Source organism: Euprymna scolopes, chromosome 33 (assembly GCF_053919585.1).
Source record: "Euprymna scolopes isolate OS-2025 chromosome 33, ASM5391958v1, whole genome shotgun sequence".
Taxonomy (NCBI): domain Eukaryota; kingdom Metazoa; phylum Mollusca; class Cephalopoda; order Sepiida; family Sepiolidae; genus Euprymna; species Euprymna scolopes.
In genome coordinates, this window is record NC_136514.1 from 50,769,604 (window position 1) to 50,789,922 (window position 20,319).

Below are 20,319 nucleotides of genomic sequence, written 5' to 3' on the forward strand. Positions count from 1 at the left end.
ACCTCAACAAAGAAAGATTTCCTCCTTCCTGTTTTGTGTCCACTGGACAGCTGTGCAGGGCTATTCTCCACGTGAAGAGATACAGCTCACTCAAAGAAAAGTGTCAGCCAAATTTTTATTTTATTACTTCCTGCACCGTGACACTGTTTTAATGGTGTAAGCTACTTAAATACATATATTGTTTATAGAAAGGTTTTACTTTTCTTTCATTTGATGACTCTTTTATTATTGCTTTTTATAGGAGTTGGCTTTACAGTCTATGTGAAGATAAGCTCCTAGAGGAACTTGCGACTGATAATTAAGCACCTCCTCCCCACCAAGGAAGGATGTAATGTCTGGGAGGATGCCATTGAACAGAGATCAAAAGGACGTTTTTGGCACTTGTGCATTTTAGGACAATTTTTTGTTTTCATTTTTTAAGAATGACACTCGAACAAGGGGAGACAATTCAAAGAATTTCATGTAACTTATTAGTAAAAGCAAAACAAACACACTAAATTAAAACAAAAATAGTGTCTTCGTTTTAAATTAAGATATTGAATAATAAGCCAAGTAATGAAATTCTATTAAATTTTTATTTGATTTTGGTACTTATGCAAAATACGGATCATGCTGAAATGGTAATGTTATTATTTAGAAGCCCATCTTAACTTGGTAAGGGAATGTGTTTTGTAATTATTCTATACTTTCACCTAAAAATTTAATAAAAAAGTACTATAAAAATTGAATTTCATTTATTTTTAGAGAAATAAAATTTAAAAAAAAAAAAAAAAAAAAAAAATGTCTGCCAAACCTAAAAATGTACAAGTGTCACTTTTCTTTTCGTTTGCTTTCAACTAAAACTGGGCATCACTTATCAAGCCCAAAAGTCACCCAAGGATAAGGGTTAATGCAATGGGATGATTGTCAGGATCAAATTAAAAATAGGCCAGATGTAAATAAATTATTTAAAAAAAAAAAAAATAAATAAATGAAAAAAGCGTTTATGCAATATGAGTTGTGGTAAAAAATGCAAACAAAAACTTTCGCTTTTAAAAATAATTCAAGAAGGAGAATAGAAGTCGTAGTCATTTGTGAGTCAATATCGGCTGATCGATCCTGAGGTTGTTAAATACTTAAGCAGGCAAGGAGAAGGAAGAGCACTTCTTATTACAAAAATAAATTCACATGCTATCGTTGTCCTCCTGGTTTCCTGTTCCGATTTACTGAACTCTCAATGAGGTCAAAGCTAAACACAATACTAATTTTCTATCTCAAAAGTAAAACTCTGTGTCGAGAACAAAATTTAAAAAAAAAACAACAAAAAAAACATGATTGGTTGAGAGTTATAAAATAACATTTTCAGCACATTTGGGATATTTTAAGTAGGAGTAAATGTGGTTGACACACCGGTTCTTGCCAGATTACTAAAGTTAAGCAATGGTGAGCTTGGTCAGTACTAGGTGGGTGACCATTTAGGAAGACTAGGTGCTGTATGTACCACACAGCCGAAGAAATTTCCAGGTTGATATCTGGGGGCGCATTTAACTCACGGGTGAGATACACCCCTGAATCAAAACGAAAAGCAACGGGGGAAACTGTCTTACTTATCTTCCCGAGATTACCATGGCTCTACAATTTGGAATGTCGTGGTCATTGACACTGTTAAAACAGCAGGACTGCTTCAATGCTACATGCATGCAAATGTGGTATTTCGGTGATTGAGATATTTCTAACCAAGAGTAGAATAGACGGAGTAAAATACAGAGAATAGCTAGCAACCTCCATTACTGCACACTTTTGATCTTGTGCCTAACTTTTTCCAAAAGTATATATGTATTCGTTTTGCAAATAAATAATTCAAAGTGTAGTAACTGTTCTTCCTTAATCAGTGAAGAAATCCTTCTAAACTGGGGCAATTTTAATTGTTTAATTTAGAGTGATGTAATAAATAGAAATATGTTGTCATTGATTTAAAATTGAGATTCTTTTTATTTATCAAAAAAAAAAAAAAAAAAATATATATATATATATATATATATATATATATAGTCATTATTATTTTTTTTTGCCATAATTAGAAAAAGAACACTGTATAAGTTACCATGAAATTTCCGGGGGGGGGGTGGGTCTGCTAAGATTTAATATTTATCAAAATATTTTTACTTTTCATATTTTGATAATTTGGACTACTGTTCTGATTCTCAGTTTTATTTTCACAATGTTTAAGCTGTTGTAACCTCTGACCTTCTTTAGGTATACTTTGTATACCTATGTATGGTATTTGGTAAAATTCAGTAGGTTGAAGGTTTAATTCTCAGTACATGGGGATACAAAGAATACAATTGCAAATTACTTAAGACTTCTATCTGGATATGGCAGATGGAATAAGAGTATGTTATTCTTGTATTTTAAATAAAGGTTTCTGTTTGAAATTCTGTACAGATTCCTGAATTTGGCAGAAAGATTTCAGAGTTCAACAAGATACACCTAAAGAAGGTCAGAGGTTACATTTGTGGGAGTTGAACACTCTCAGCCTAAATCGATTGTCGCCCTTTAACTCAGGAGAGCGACCTACCTACGTCACTTCCTGTTTCTCATATTTCACTCTCTTTTCTGCTGAACGCTCTAACAGTCAACATGTGACAAACACCGCTCCGGTGGAGCCATGAGCCACCACCGCGTCCTGACTAGCCAGTCAACCGCAAATAACGTTACTCATCTTTCATGAACTCTGATTCTTTCTATTACTCTTTCCTGTATATATTTATGCAAATAAATTGCATTTGTTTCGTTGATATATAGCGGTATATTTTCATCTTCATTATGCGACCTTTTGTCTTTTCAATTCTTCTGCCATTAAATATATCCATTCCACCATATACACACATGGGGACGGGATCGTCTAAAACACAGCAGACCGTCCTGTCCCCAACACATTAACTGAAATGTTGTAAAAATAACACTCATGATGTGAATAGCAGTTTGAATCATCTATCCATTCATCCATCGTCTTGAGCCCCTGGAGGGGCATAGGCCATCTACAACTTTGTAAATGCTTTTGTAGTGATTTCTTTTTTGGGAGGGTGCTGGCCTCCAACTTTTTCAGAAGGTACATACAGCGCCTCGCCTTCTCAAATGGTCACCCATCTGGTACTGGCCAGGCTCAACGTGTGGCACAATCATGTTGACACACCGGTTTGAATAATCGAAACAATACAAATTATCAACCCTTAACTTAATAGTTCAGAAACCTTTTTAACTATATCCCTTGACATTTTATTTAGGAAGCGGGGAGAGTTGTCCAAAAAGTAATGAGTCCTATATATTTTTTATTCAACTTGAATAACTCAGAAGGGATTGCAAATTGCATTGTTATGATGATTGAACTTATGCATTCATGACCTGAAAGTTTCATCACTCTGTTGCGGATATTGATGATGTGAAATGCTTAGAAAGCAACCCCTGTCATGAACGTGCGTCAGAAGCAGAGATGCATTGTTGAATTCCTGGCAAAAGTGCACTGAGAATGGTGGTGACTATGTACAAAAATAAATTCTGGAGCACCAAAGGTTGCTCACTTTAATGGTACCACTCATGTCTTCATAACTCTTCAACTTTTTGAGTTAGAAAATAGGGTTTACTTTTGGAACGATCCTTGTGTGTGTGGTGTGTGTGTGTGTGTAATCATAAAAAAATTAGAATCTGAAAATTTTGTGCATGATCGATAATAAATTAGGATCTATATATCTATAAAAGTGAACGTGTCTGTGTACATTTCCCTATGCAATAACTCTGTCAATTTTATGTCTACAGACTCGATATTTGATATACAGGATACTGAGATTTGGGAAAATCTTTTGTAATCGGTTTTCGGACAGAAATTTGGCTTTTAAGAGGTCAAAGTTCAACAATTTGACCTTTGAGAACTCTACCAAACTCCTTCATCAATTTTGGGTATAAACGATTGAAATTTTAGATATAGGTTCCTTGGACATGGATCTAACTTAATAACTTGATTTGAGCCCAAAACAAATGTTCAGGAGTCATAATAGGGGTTAAAGTTTAAAAATTTTTTACCTCTGCTGTCTCTACCAAATTACTCAGACAATTTCTGGTCTAAACATTTGAAATTTGACATAAAGGGTATTCAGAGATAGGGCAAGCTTTTTAATTGGTTTGGGTTGAAAATTTTTAGTTACCAATATATAAATATATGTATGTATGTTTGCATGTCTGCCTAAAACTTTTGAGAGAGGCGACGGATTTTACCAAGATCAGTATTGTTTTGAAGTTCCACCTTTCAGACGATAAATATCGAAAAATTGGCTAAAAACATTAATATCTTAACTTTCAACTGGGCTTTTTTCAACGATATTTTTGAAAGTCATCCTCCTCTCCTTTCGATTGTCTAGCCATAATTTAAACCTACGTCACTTCCGGCTTGGCGGTGATCGTAACAGCAAAGACGTTAGGTTTTTTTCCCCTTCTTTTCCTCCTTCCTGCCTTCCTACTACCGTTTTTTTTTTTTTTTTTTTTTTTTTTTTGCTCAACATACACCTCCAGGCAACGCTGGGCTGAAATGCTAGTATCAAATAAAAATAAATAAAAGAAGTCTGGAATATGTCCAATACTTTATTTATCTCTATAAAATATCTGATCAAATATTGTCTGGGTAAACACGAATAAGTGTGATTTGTAAAATAATAATAAAAAAAAAGTAAAAATCAATTTTTTAAAACAAATTGAAAACAAAATTTTCAAATCATTAAAAAAATTTATTTGCTTTAAAATACACAAAAACAAAACAAAAAAAAACAGTGTGCACTGCACCATGTCTCTTCAGTTATTTAAAAGTAAAAAAAACTTAAAGGAAAGCGTAAAAGTATTTGAGAAATTGAAACATTACATAAAACTTCGATTTTATTGTAAAACGGATTGGTGCTGTTTTATGTCAAACTCTCCTGTAAATATGCTACTTAAAAATCAAATTTCTGGAAATCAAAGAGTTTTTAAGTTGAAAGATACCAGTTTTTTAATCTCCTATGTAATAAAATAATCTCTTATTTTATCCTCCCACCCCTCCTGCTCTTATAAATTCATCAATTATATAAAAACAAGCAATATTACCCGGCCTTGCTCAGGGGTTGCTTTGATGCCTTTTTAATGCTTATTTTGATCTGTATCTTTGGTAATTCCAATATTTTCTTTTCTTTTTTGTAATCCTAAAATTATTTTAGTAAATTTCGGTTATATATTTTTTTTTTTATTACATGGGGTTCACCACTTATCAAGGCCCGAAGGCCACTCAGGGATAAGGGTTATTGCGTGTACAGCTCATGGAATCTACGTTTGGATTTATATTGACACTTTACTGATCAACGTAGCAGTGGATGCAACATGCCAGCAACAATCCAATTTCTCTGATTTGTCCCCTTAGCAGCTATTCTTCCAGCTCAAAACCAACTACTTTGGCGAGGTTTTGGGGGCCATGATTTCTTGAACCATATGCAAAAGAAACCATAGGATCAACATCGACTATCTGTTCATTGTAAGAATTTATGTGGTTGTCGCTGTATAGTTCTACAATTAGTCAACTGTCGAAAAATTTTGTACTAATTGTGCTTGGTTGTTGGGGCCTATGTTTTGTTAAACCAACACATAAGGAACATCTGAATCACATTTTCACTAAATATGCATGTAGACTGTTTTGCAATTTCTTCAGGATCAGTTGCTTGTTCAATAGACGTTTAAAAACAGAAACATAATTTACTTTTGCACTGCTAACAAAAACGTGTAAATTTTCAAGTCTTAGAAAATTCTTTGCAATTAATAAAAGAAAAAAATGAAGAAATTACGCACGGAGTTTGAACTTACAGACCACGTTATGCAAAAAACAAAAACTCTATCAACTTAGCCACAGTAGAATTTTTATGGCCTGTTGTTCTATCATTGTTACTAAGTGATATGAAAAAAATTTCTTTACCGATGATAGATAAATTAAAATAACGGTTTCGATTATCGATTGTCGTCAAGGGTATTGAGACGAAACTTAACTAAGATCACTCCCAGACTTATATGCTAAAGTTCTGTAAATTTTAAAGAAAATCTGTGTAGCCGTTTTGGAATCTATAAGGAATGAACTTGCACACACACACACACACACACACACACACACACACACACACACACACACACACAAAGTTGTATTTATATAATTGTAGAGATAACCGAACTTATGCACATCATTTCCACTCAACACCAACAGCAGTTTCATGAAAATATTTCTAAATTTTTAATTGTTACAAAAATTACTATATTTATTCCAAGATTTCAGCTTCTCCCAAAAATACCTTTGAAGTAGAGGGTAGCAATCATAATGTCTCCCTATAAAATATCTACTAAAATGCCACCTTTATATACTGGGTTATCTTCTTCTATATATATAAAAGGCAAAATGTGTGTGACCATTTCGTGTATGTCTGGCAAAGGCTTTTCTCGCACACGGTCCCGGGTTCGTTACTATCGCTTACAACTGTTTATAATATCCCTAATCATAATATGTAGGATTTGGGAACGCGGGTCGTCTAGATTTATTTACGTCGACTTTTATGAGATTCGCGCTATTTCGCGCTGTCCCCTGTTTGTCCTGCATTTTAGTATAAATACAGTGAAATTAAATTAAAACGTTGTTCTCGGCTTTCGCGCTGCTTTCCCCCCCTTCCCACCATCATCTGGGGGGAAGTGAAAACTAAAAATAACGATCCCGCGATGACCTCATTTAGCGTCTTCCTGTCAATCAAACCTCTTTTACTAGCTTTATAAGCCTTAACTCAACAGCTAATCAATTACTCTCACTTGTGGTAGAGACCGTTAAGTAGTTGGCATTGGTTTCTACCTCCGCGTCAAGGCTTCCGGGTTCGATCCCTCCTCCCGACCAAAACTTTTACACCTTTAAACACCCGGGCAACATTTTTTTTTATTACTTCGCTTATTCTTTAGTTTACCCCCCCCCCCAATACACAGGTTTATTTATGCCATTTTTTTTCGTTTTGGGTTTTTTGTTTTTTTTTTTACATCGCCCATACACACACCTACAAACACCGGGCAACGCCGGATACCCCCCCCCCGCTAGTTTGTTTATAAAATCTCACCTGTCTGTTTAAATGTATGTATGTATGTATGTATGTATGTATGTATGTATGTCTGCCTAAAACTTTTGACAGAGGTGACAGATTTTCACAAGATAGTTATCATTTTAAAGCTCGACTCTTTGGATGACAAATATTGAAAAATTGGCCCAAAACATTAATTCCTTCACCTCAACTGGGCACTTTTCTACATGGAGGGGTCGCTTTTTTTGCCAATATTTTTGGAAGTCATCCCCTTTTTTTTTTTTTTTTTTTCGATTGGCTAGCCTTAATTTAAAGCTATATCACCTCCAGTTTGGCGATGGGCGTAACAGCAAAAACGTCACTTTTTTTTTTTTTTCACATTCTTTTCCTTCTTGGCGGTACAGATTCGAGCCTGCCTGCCTGCTACCACTTTTTTTTTTTTCTTGCTCAACACACACCTCCAAACACTCTGGCAACGCCAGGCACCCAGGCTAGTTTGTTTATATAGGGAACAGACTATTATTGCAACTATTATTGTACTGCTAGATTCTATGATTCAGGTATTTCTATTCTTTTAAGTTCTAGTTGCTTGATAATTATAGTTGGGAGAAACGCATTCAGTTTAAACGCACATATTTGACACCTGCCACGTTTTAGTTCAGAGTACAGTTCGGACATTGATCTCTTCAATTTATGTTTTAAAATGATTTCAGACGTTTTTTTTGTTTTTCTTCGTACAGACTGCTATAAATAAGACCAACAATTTAAATTTAATTAGTTACGCAGTTACCACATGTGGCAATTCATGCTATCGCAACAAAATAAACTAATTTCTTCATAGAACATTATTTCCTTTGTAAATATTCTGTATTTCATCCTATATTAATAAACTAGCAGGGAGACCCGACGTTGGCCAGGATTAAATGTTGATCTACAAATGTTCCACACTATGCTTTTATTGTCATCGAAATCGGTGAAATTGCTTATTTTTCAATCAAATCGATTGATTGCCTGCTCTAGTTTGGAGATCCACTGCGGTGCAACAAAAAAATTTCACATGCATCCCCCCCCCCCCCAATAACTTAGTCCATACAGGGCTCTATGAACAAATTTATCTTTAATTGACCTTTGACAACTAAATGTTTTCGTTTACTAGCCAAATAGAAAAGTCACTAGCCAAACTCATATGATTTTGGGAATATGACATCTTTGTTCTGTGACGAGTATTTACATCATAAATATTTTTCTGTATTTTTATTTTTTTTGTTTTAATAAGTGTAAATCTAAATATCCAACAATTTTTTTCTTGATACTTGAACGTACAAGCATTCTAAATTTTTCAGGTGTTTTTTTTTTTTAATAGCCTTCGTAAAAAAAAAAAAAAAAAAAAAGAGTATATTGTTTTATTAAACTTTTATTGTTTAAATAATTTAATTTTGTTCGTTTTATTAAAAAAAAAAAAAAAGTTGAAAAGATATTTTTCACTCAGTAATGAACTTTGGAAGATTGTCAGTGAAAGAAATGCAATCGCCAAAAGATAAGCGTTTCATTATTTCTAGTCGCCACTTTGAAAAATCACTCGCAAATGCAACTGTTTCACTCGCAATGTAGAGTCCTGCTATAATACATTGTAGTCTACATTACACCGTAGAGAACCTGCTGCTGATCTTATAAAATTATTTTTATTGTAATGGTTTGAATTAATGTTTAAAATTCGAACCTCAAGTATCATGGTTCAGTTATGCTTTAAACACAAACATTCATTTCGAACACGCCCTTGTCTTATCGAAGAATTTACTGTTGATTTTACATGCCGAGCCCTTCTGATTGTGTGGTGATAACATTTCTCAAATGCACTTGTGATTATAGATTTTATGAAGTGTTTTTGTTTAAAATCGGATTGTTCCTTCTTTAATCGGATTTGTGATATTCGATACTTACCAGAGACATTTCGATACAAAGCCTATCTAACAACACTCCCAGACACATAAAGTATATTTGTGTGAAATTTCATAAAAATAGACCGAGCCATTTCGGAGTTTATAGGGAACGAACTCGCACACACCCACACACACACAATATGTTTTATATATAGATAAAGATAACAGTAATACACTCATTCTAATAAAATATTACACCTAGAAATAACTGATCTGCCTTGGCCTTTCTGGCTAGGAGCAAAGTGTAATATCTTTTCTGATACGACACTTCAACTTTTCTGACTTCAATCAATTGGAGGAGAAATTCTTGTAGATTGAGGCAATTTTTTATTTTTGTTCCTATCCGGAGTGCCCCTTTTTGGGGAGCTAGATTTTTCCCCACATTAAAAACCGACCTTGTGTCTAACTCTGCCCTTGTGGGGAGGCAAGTAAATAGGAACTGATTACTTGCATTCTTTGTTCGTGGATAAAAAAATTACATCTCCGAATTTAAATGGATGCGTGATTTTTATTTTGCTTACTATATTGCGTGTGGAAAATGTCTCCGTCTGGAAGGATTTCTTATTACGTGAATTAATATAAGATATCTTTGGAATTATTTAGATTTCTATTTTTCCAACGGTTAGTATCATATGTTTTATGTTTGCGTGCACATGCGGGGGGGGGGGCTTTGGAGAAACACCTTCTGTCAGGTTTTCTCTTTTGTTTAGGGCATGTATGCTATAAGTGTTCTTTTTGTTACTTCCGATTCCCATTTCTTATTGTGATGAAACACTCGCTGTCCTGATAAGGGTAACTAGATTAAAATAAAATTAAAATTGCCTTAGTCTAGAAGGATTTATTATTTATGTATCGTCTCAATTAAAAAATATATACATTATACCTAAACATATGTTTACTTGTATTTTTTTGTTAGAGAATAAAATATTAAATCTCTGAATCTAAATATACATTTCGTAGAAATGCCTTCTTCAGTAAAGTTTTGGGTAACCCCCCTCACCTATTTTTTTATACTTTCGGTTTTTTTCCCCAATTTTTTTTTCAGAAGATTATTATCCAATGGACACTAATCTACCACTACCAGATTATAAAAAAAATGCAAAAAAAACCCCCAAAAAACCCCGTAAAAAGTCAATATTTAAATATTTTTAGGGGGTGCTCAGTTTCTAATCTAACGTTCTAGTAAATCGATTTCCCATTATAGAACCACTCGACTATTTTTATGCCAAATTTCGTGAATTTAGCCTTATTTTCTTTTTTAAAGCTGTTTGACCTTTTTTTTTTTTTTTTTTTTTTTTTTTTTTTTTTTTTTTTAAGCAGTTTAGCCTTTTTTTTTGAATTTGGTTTGAAATTTGTTTTCCAATTATCTATAATATAAATCTCACATGTCTGTTTAAATGTATGTATGTAATGTTTGCCTAAAACTTTCTACAGAGGTGACGAATTTTCACAAGATCGGTATTGTTTTGAAGCACGATCCTTCGGATGACAAATATAAAAAAAAATTGGCTAAAAACAAATTCTTCACTCTCAACTGGGCACTTTTCTACAAGTAGGGATTTTTTTTTTTTTTCCGATATTTTCGAAAGTCATCCCCTCTTTTCAATTGACTAGCCTTGATTTAAGCCTTCGTTACTTCCGGTTTTGCAATGGACGCAACGGCAAAGACGTCACATTTTTTTTTTTTTCATGTTCTTTTCCTTCTTCGCGGTACAGGTTCGAGCCTGCCTGCCTATTACCACTTTTTGTTTTTTATTTTGCTTAATACACACCTCCAAACACCCGGGCAACGCCGGACACCCAGGCTAGTTTTATATAAATACTAGCAGGAGTACTCAACTTTACCCGGGTGTTTGTAGGCGTGTGTGTGTGTGTTGGTAGGGGGTAGATGAAAAAAAAAGTTTTGGAAGGTAGGTAGGATCGAACCAAAAGCCTTGAGGCGAAGCTGGATAATAAAATGTGAAAAAAACCTGACACGTTACCTGCTAGACCAGCAAGGGAGAGTAACAGAAACTTGTTTGAATTTATTTAAGCATTAAAAAGTGAATTGACAGGTGCACGTTTTAATTAGGTCAAATAGAAATACCACAGTCAACTTTTACTGCGAGGTAGTTTTTTGGGGTTTGTTTACCCAACCGGTTTTGTTTCCCCCAAGATGTTGGAGGAGGGGGGCCAGCTCCCCATGAAAAGGGGATTGTCCAAATTGAATAGCAATTTTCTGATATAAGGGGTTTCCCCCGCATTGATCAAAAGCTGATTGCTTTCTGGATGTTCCCGGTACAGGGACCGGGAAAAATGCCTTTGTTTAAAATTAGTTTCGCTTTTATATAAAGAAGCTGAATCAACACGAGAGGGGCCGAAATAGCAAGAATTGTGTAAAAGTCGATGTAAATAAATCTAGACACGATGCGCGTTTGCAAATCGTACATATTATAATCTAGGGGGTGTATAAACAGTTCTAAGTAAACCCCTCCCCCCGTAAAAAAGACTTTGCTGGACATACATAAAATGGGTACACACATTTTGCCTTTTATATATATAGATTTATGATTATTTTCGAGTTTTGTCACCCGACATTTATAAAGGTTTCGCCTGGACGAATTTTTTAATTTTTTTTTTTATTTCTTGAATTGTTTTCTATTTTTATTTTATTTTATTTTTTTGATAAGCAATCTTCAAGTTTCCTCACCATGCAAATTTCATGAACAAATTTCTTTCCTAAAACTGCCTGCCTGTGGGACTCTGCTCCGCTCTTCAAGTCCAATGTAAACAAGTTCTAGTCAATTTCTACCCAATTTCCATCATTACAGATCACTATACTGTTGTCTCGGTGACCACCGTACACTCATTAAGCCTTATCCGCGAGTGACCGTCGGACTTTGATAAGTGGTGACTCCCTTGTTAAAAAAAAAAAAATGTAAAAATTTTATACAAGAAAAGATAGGGGTCGGATGGGGGTAATAAACTTAATATAAAATGAGAGTAAAAATCCAGGGCAACACAGCATGATTCCAATTAAATATCGAAATTATCTCGGAGATTATTTTAGCTTTTAAGATTTTAGTATTTTAAATATTTTTTTTAAACATTTTATATTTTGATCTTTTTACGTATGTGACTCATGATCTATTTTTATGGAAAAACGTTTCACTTAAGCTACAGGATTTATTAAAAAAAAATTTTTTTTCCAGGCATTTCAGTTTTTTTTTTAGGTCTAGCCGCTTTGTGAACAAGTGCTCATTATTTTTTTTCTTTTGAAAACACTTTATTTTTCTTTATTCCCCAAATAATGGTATCTTGCATCAGAAAAAGTAAGAATGGAAAATGTCTTCGTCTGATTAATATTTTAGTTCATTTCAAAATTCAATTTTCCATTTCATAGTTTTGTATGAAAGAACTTTAAAAAATGAAGAATAAAAAAAGAGCACCCCCTTTCTCTCTCTCTCTTCCCCTCTTGCTTTCTCTCTTTATCCCATTTTCTTTCAAACTTTATTCTTCTTCCTTTCCCTCTCTCGCTTTTCCCCCTGTTTTCCTTCATTCCTCTTCCTTCCTACTCTCCTCTTCCCCACACTTCCTTCCCACTCTCCTCTTCCCCACACTTCCTTCCCACTCTCCTCTTCCCCACACTTCCTTCCCACTCTCCTCTTCCCCACACTTCCTTCCCACTCTCCTCTTCCCCACACTTCCTTCCCACTCTCCTCTTCCCCACACTTCCTTCCCACTCTCCTCTTCCCCACACTTCCTTCCCACTCTCCTCTTCCCCACACTTCCTTCCCACTCTCCTCTTCCCCACACTTCCTTCCCACTCTCCTCTTCCCCACACTTCCTTCCCACTCTCCTCTTCCCCACACTTCCTTCCCACTCTCCTCTTCCCCACACTTCCTTCCCACTCTCCTCTTCCCCACACTTCCTTCCCACTCTCCTCTTCCCCACACTTCCTTCCCACTCTCCTCTTCCCCACACTTCCTTCCCACTCTCCTCTTCCCCACACTTCCTTCCCACTCTCCTCTTTTCCATACTTCCTTCCCACACTTCGTTCACTCTCCGTTTGCCTCCCTTCTTCCTCTCTTTCCCTTCTTCCTCTCTTTCCCCTCTTCCTTCTTTCCTCCTCTCTCTTCGTTCCTTCCTCCTCTCTCTTCGTTCCTTCCTCCTCTGTCTTCCTTCCTTCTTTCTTCCTCCTCTGTCTTCCTTCCTTCTTTCTTCCTCCTCTGTCTTCCTTCCTTCTTTCTTCCTCCTCTGTCTTCCTTCCTTCTTTCTTCCTCCTCTGTCTTCCTTCCTTCTTTCTTCCTCCTCTGTCTTCCTTCCTTCTTTCTTCCTCCTCTGTCTTCCTTCCTTCTTTCTTCCTCCTCTGTCTTCCTTCCTTCTTTCTTCCTCCTCTGTCTTCCTTCCTTCTTTCTTCCTCCTCTGTCTTCCTTCCTTCTTTCTTCCTCCTCTGTCTTCCTTCCTTCTTTCTTCCTCCTCTGTCTTCCTTCCTTCTTTCTTCCTCCTCTGTCTTCCTTCCTTCTTTCTTCCTCCTCTGTCTTCCTTCCTTCTTTCTTCCTCCTCTGTCTTCCTTCCTTCTTTCTTCCTCCTCTGTCTTCCTTCCTTCTTTCTTCCTCCTCTGTCTTCCTTCCTTCTTTCTTCCTCTTCCTTCCTTCCTTTCTTTCCCCTTGCCCCCCTTTCTTTCCCCTTGCTCTTCCTGCCTTTACTCCCTTGTTTATTTGAAAATAAAACATTAGAACCTTTTTTTAATTTAAATTTTGGTAATAACTATTATTTAACAGAATGATGAGTTCACAGCAAAGTTTCGGTCTCTAACCTAATTCTGACATTCATCAGCATCACCTATGAATTATGAGGAAAAGTGAAATTCAGAATATTGATTCTAATTTAAAAACGAACATAAATTTATATTGGTCAGCAGATGTTTTTTTTTTCGTTTGAAATATTTAAAAATGAAGCAATCCGAGGAACAGCATACTTGCAAATGAGAATTCTCAGCTTGACTAAATTAAAACATGTGTCCAAGGGCTCATCTCCCTCTGAGAGGCACAAAAACCCAAATTGGCTGTGGGACATTCAGAAAATCATCTCTCAGAAGCCCAACTATTATTGACTCTGCCCATCTGGAAGATATATAGATATTCTATGACAACACTAAAAAAGACCATTTTAAAATAATAGCCAGCCAGTATCCACTTGAAAAGGCGAATCTGCTGCCAATCTATGAACAACAAAAAAAAAAACAGCATACTGTCTAGGCAGCCTTTGTATCTAGCCGGTCATCATTTTTTTGAAAAACTAAATTAAATCATAACCACAGTAGGGAACCTTGTATCTCAAGAAACATGACTTTTTCAGATGCTTCATCAGGACTGTACATTGCGAGTGAAACAGTCGCATTTGCGAGTGATTTTTCAAAGTGGCGACTAGAAATAATGAAACGCTTATCTTTTAGCGATTGTATTTCTTTCACTAACAATCTTCCAAAGTTCACTACTGAGTGAAAAATATCTTTTCAACTTTGTTCGTTTTATTTAAAAAAAAAAAAAAAAAAAAAAAAAAGTTAAATTATTTAAACAATAAAAGTTTAATAAAACAATATTTTTTTTTTTTTCTTTTTTTTAACGAAGGTTGTTTAAAAAAAAAAAAACCCTGAAGAATTTAGAATGCTTCTACATTCGAAAAAATTGTTGGATATTTAGATTTACACTTATTAAAAAAGAAAATACAAAAAAATCTTTGATGTAAATACTCATCACAGAAGGAAGATGTCATATTCCCAAAATCATATGAGTTTGGCTAGTGACTTTTCTATTTGGCTAGTAAACGAAAATATTTAGTTATCAAAGGTCAACTAAAGATAAATTTGTTCATAGAGCCCTGTTCATCTTTCAGTATGAACCCCTGTTTAAATAGATACTGACCTTTTTTTCAAATAGAAATCAAATCCTGGCTGATCAAAAACTCTAGATCAGACACATATCAAATTTCTTGTGTAACTGTTTTTCTCCTCGCTGAATATTTCTCATCTGCAGCAAGTCTGCTACTCACATGCATTGCAACTATGCAACACACTAAACATGCGACCACCTAGTGCATGTTTACACCGCTAGTTTTATATAAAACTGCAAATCTATAAACAACAACCACAACAAAAAAAGCATACTGTCTAGGGGTCCCGTATTTAGCTTGCCATTATTTTAGCAAAACTCAAAACTCAAGTTATTCATAACCACAGCAGATAACTTGTAGAACAATTGCTTATCATTCTCAGCAATTACTGCCTTCCATAGTTGTTGTCTCACCACGATTTGGCTAAGTAAGCCTTGATCGTCCTTCGGGGCCTGTGGCGCAGTGGATAGAGACGTTGAATCTCTACCAGGTGAGAATTGTCTGAAGATAGCGATTTTAATTCTACCCAAAGCCGGCCAGAGACTTAGTTGGCCAAATCGTGGTGAGACAACAGCAACTATGGAAGGCAGTAATTGCTGAGAATGCAGTTAGGAGATTCAGAGTTCCTATCCTGTCGCAGTTACCACCTGACAAAGGTCAGAGGAATAGTTGGCCGAAACGTTGTGAAGCAACAACTAAGAAAGATGAGGATAATAGTCCGCAATAATATAAATTAATAAATAATACTCATCTCAATAAAGGAAGCAGGAAATAGATGAGATAATTTTAAAGGGCACGTGTTATAATAGTATTTATAGAAAACAAAAACACTGAGGTTAACAACATTACATTTATGTATGTGAGTGATATATATATATATATATATATATATATATATTGTATTCCAACAAATTTTAAAAGATGCCCCAGATACCTCCAGACTCAAGTCTCAAAAGCCCTTCTACAATTAAAAAAAAAACATAAAAAAAAAACAAACAAAAAAACGACCCAGTCAAGACATGGAAGGAGGAATGAAGAAACAATACTCTCAAAAGAGAGGACGTCTTTGAAGAGGCAACTTTGCGCCTCCCAGGTTTTGCTACAAATAGTAGGAAGCAGTGGGTAGCCGCAAACAGGATCAGAATAAGACACTGCAGGACTGCAACAAACAGACACAGGTGAAGACAAATAGATTCCTCAATGTGCCCAAAGTGCAAGGAACGTCTCTATCCACTGCACCACCGAGGGGCCATCAAGGTTGGATTTTTTGGTCTATAAAATCCGTGTTTATTTATCATCTGATCTTCTATGGTATATATTATTTTAAAATTGGACTTTATTATTGAGATTAGTATTATTTATTAATTTATTTATTGCTGACTATTACCACCTGACGAAGGTCAGAGGAATAGTTGGCCGAAACGTTGTGAAGCAACAACTAAGAAAGATGAGGATAATAGTCTGCAATAATATAATCAAAGTAATTGTAATATTTATTGCAAATATCATTTTCTCAAGTGAACAAATCAAATTCTAGGTGGCCAAACCCAAAATCAGAGATATTTCCCATATCTTGGATGATTTCTATTTTAAAAAATCTTTCTCTTAGTTAAATATTTCTCACATGCAGCAAGTCTGCAACGCATTAAAGTGCAACCATCTGAGCATGGTTACAGTGTTCTCTATTTCTATAAAGCCACTATTTGTCTGCATAGATTATTGTTGTCACATCTGAGTTGGTGCACAGACCACTCACCTCTTCCTGTTGGGCAAGGTACAAAAGAAAATTTCTAGACTGGCTGTCAAATTCCAGCCTCTGTCGCATCACTGCAGTGTTGCATTCATTTACTTGTTTTACAAGTATTTCCATGGCATATGTTCTGCTGAGCTTACTTCTTCACTTGAATCTTTCCTTATTGGTTTATAATGACTACAAATCAAATTTAATGCAAATCTGAAATATTTTAATTATAAAGTGGGTAGGTGAGGTTGTGCCCATATAAGTTTTCTAAAAAAAACTCTAAAATACTTAAAAGAAATTGAAATTTGCAGAATATTTATTGATTTATATTAAATGCATATTAAAATTTCATAAAAATTGAAAGTATCTGAATTTCCACGTACAGATTTCATCCTGTTTTTGTCCCTCTTTGCATTAAGTTTACTAAATATAGTCCACATTACCTATCCTTACACCTAGCAACTGTGTTCCAATGTTTGTAATGATCGGTTTAGTAATTTAGGAGTGAATCCTTTATTTAGGAATATATCTATACTAGCAGGAAACCCGACGTTGCCCAGGATTGAATGATGATCAACGGATATTTCACACTCCCATATTTTTATTGTCATCAAAATCGGTGAAATCGTTCATTTTTCAATCAAATTTATTGATTGCCTGCTTTAGTTGGGAACCCATCGCAGTGTACCGGGAGGAAGCTTCACATGCCTCTTAGCAGTGACTTAGTCCACAATCCATTGTAGTCTACATTACACTGTCTTATTTTTATATAATGGCTCGAATTAAGGTTTAAAATTCAAAAGTCAAGTCAATTGTGCTCTAAACAGGAAAACATTTATCTGGAACGCACCCCTGTCATATCAAAGAACCTACTGTTGATTTTATATGACAGGCATTTCTGCTTGTGTGGTTATAAAAAAACTTCTCAAACGCACTTATGATGTTTGGCTGTGTAAGATGTTAACTTTAGTCAAAATCGCCTGTCCCTGATTTCATCGGATTGTTTCAATTATTGATACTTATCTCTATATAAATAAAATGAACTCATTTTTTCCCGTCGGATTTTGACCTTAATAGGATTAAAAATAAAGATATTTCATGCAAATATAATATGCACAAACGGCAGAACAATATCTGAGGTGTGTTATAGGCTTATTATTTCTCAAATTCCTCGATAATCTTAGATTTCTATACTTTTTCTGCTGAGAAGTCACGGCCAAAATCGGTTAAGATCAATGGAAGTGGTAAAATATTTTCTCTCTAATAAATTCCTCCTCCCCCTGCCACCACTTAACACCGTTTGGGGATCGTTCACAAGGAACAGTTGAGAAGAGAACACCGGTTTGGCTTCGTAGTTCTTTCATGTGAAGTTATTTAAAATCACTAAACTAAGCTGCAGTGCTCTGTGGCGTAGTGGTTAGCGTGCTGGACAATTCACATTATATTTTCACGTTCGCGCCGACCTACCGTAGTCGTTTTTTTTTTTTTTTTTTTTCCTAAACAACTGGAATGGACTTTTCTTGGTGGCCGAACTGTTAACGTTGCAGATGTTTTTTTTTTTTTTTTTTTTTTTTTTTTTTTCACACTTTATTTTCCTACTTTTACTCATGACTCCGGGTTTGATCCTTCCTACTTACCTACCATAACATTTTTTAACCCCCCCCCGTCCCGGAAACAAACACTCGGGCAACGCCGGGTACCCCCGCTAGTTGAAAATATTACAATACAAAACCTATCTAAGAACACTGTCAGGCACACAAAGTACTTTCGTGTGAAATTTGATAACCGTTTTTGAGTCCATAGGGAACAAACACTCTCTCTCTCACACACACACAGAGTTCCTTTTATATAATAGAGATACATGAACATATTACCTAACTTTATATGGCCATGATATGTTGAGAACTCTATAGAAATGAATATTATTGATGTACAGAATTAATAATCCAACGATGAATGTGTAATACGTTGTTGGGGAATTTAATTTGCACTGTGAAATAAAATCGTTCTTGTCCAAATTATCCAGCATAAAATCTTATTGTTTGAAATATGGGCGTTTTCAATCAGTATAGTTTACTTGTACGCATTCCTTTCATTATTCAATATATTCAAAACCAAGTCTTGGTGAATAAAAGCAATATCTAATTTCATCATGGATGTGATGGAAATGGAGGGGTAAGGACGAAGGGAATTACTTCTCGTTCCAATTCAATATTCAGTATCGGAAATGTGGAAAAAAGATGTAGATTAGACTATATCTTATTGACGTAATTTTGGATATATATATATATATATATATATATATATATATAATGAATGAACGAACTTACAGATAATGATGTGACCAGCCAATTTATTATATTGAGCCTCTTCAACCTCCTGTCTAGCCGAAATCCGTGCCTAAGTGCAAGTGACTAGGCCACAAACATCTCCGCTACCAGAACTATGTCCTGAACGCTACCAGAACTATGTCCTGAAGCATCATATACTGATGCATCTTAGCCTGACGAATTTCTATGGGGATGAAACGCTGGAGATTCTGTGCAGCTTAATTACCATATATAGTTTCATAACCATGATCGTATTGCTGTAGTTTCCTAAATGTAAATCCAATAAAACTCCGGTGGTTGTCAAAAATTTCTGAATGACAAGCATAATGTTGTTATAGCAAAATTTTTATTTATTTATACAAACCCTATTGGCTACATATGTGCATACATGTTTCAGTTGCGATTTCTTTAGAAATCTAACATCGTCAGGTCAGATCTTACAAGGAAGCTTCATGAATTTTACAAAAGTGTATATATATCTCCCTCGACCAGTAGCAATCATCACTTCCTAAACTGATGATTGCGAAAGCAGGAAACACTAGTGTCTGTAGACATTAAAATATAATTATTTCGCCCCTTTAATAAATAAGTTCTTAAGTTGAGCACTATTGGGCAAGTAAAGGTGGTCAGTTGGCTTCTTTTTTTTTTTACACAGAAATCATTTATCAAGGCCTGGAGGCCACTCGAGGATAAGGGTTAATGGGTATACATTAGTCAGTGTGATTATAGCGTAGTAAACATAAGTAGTGGGAATTTTGTAAATTGGATTACTTAGGAGGACGGTTCATCAAGAACTTGTTTATGTTGGACTTGAAGACAATCAGATTGTAGTCAGCTGAAAAGCAGGCAAGAGAGTTCCACAGGCGTGCAGTTTTAAGAAAGAAGCTTTGCTCATGGAATCTGTATTTAGGTTTAGGCACAGATAAAGAGTATGGAGAAATTATTGATAGTGGTTTTGGCTAGGCGAGTATTTTGTGCGAGATTGCAATTTTTGGCTGCTCAATCACTATCATCATATTGAGCAGGTTGTCCGGATCAAATTGACTCTTTCTCTCCGCAGGTCTCTATCTTCTATGATTAGGAAGATTTTCAAGTCGTAAGCTAGTGTCTTCTGTCTATAATTTTGTATATGTCTTGAAGATTATTGATCACTATAGATTGTCTTAATAACATTGTGCCTGTATTTGGCTTTATAAATGTAAATTTCCCTTAAATTCCTGTGACAGCTGATGGTCGCCTAAGGGTACAGTTCCTTGCTAATAGAATCAAAGATGGCTTTGTGGCTGTGTTCAAATCCCCCAACCAGTATTAATCGTCACTTCCTGCACTGATGATAGCGA

General features: G+C 35.2%; 1 protein-coding gene across 3 annotated transcripts in view; it reads left to right on the plus strand.

Annotated features, from left to right (window-relative positions):
• LOC145258219 (tetraspanin-13-like) overlaps nucleotides 1-20,319 on the plus strand; it is a 220,374-nt gene that overhangs the window by 13,608 nt on the left and 186,447 nt on the right. Inside the window, exon 2 of one of the 3 annotated variants that reach the window (XM_080116163.1) lies at nucleotides 242-18,143. The exons of the other annotated variants lie outside the window; for them this stretch is intronic. Within the exon in view, the coding sequence (XP_079972289.1) occupies nucleotides 12,441-13,802 (1,362 nt within the window). The 5' untranslated portion in view covers nucleotides 242-12,440 and the 3' untranslated portion in view covers nucleotides 13,803-18,143. Of the gene's footprint in view, nucleotides 1-241; nucleotides 18,144-20,319 lie in introns of those variants that run through there. 3 annotated transcript variants of the gene reach the window in all.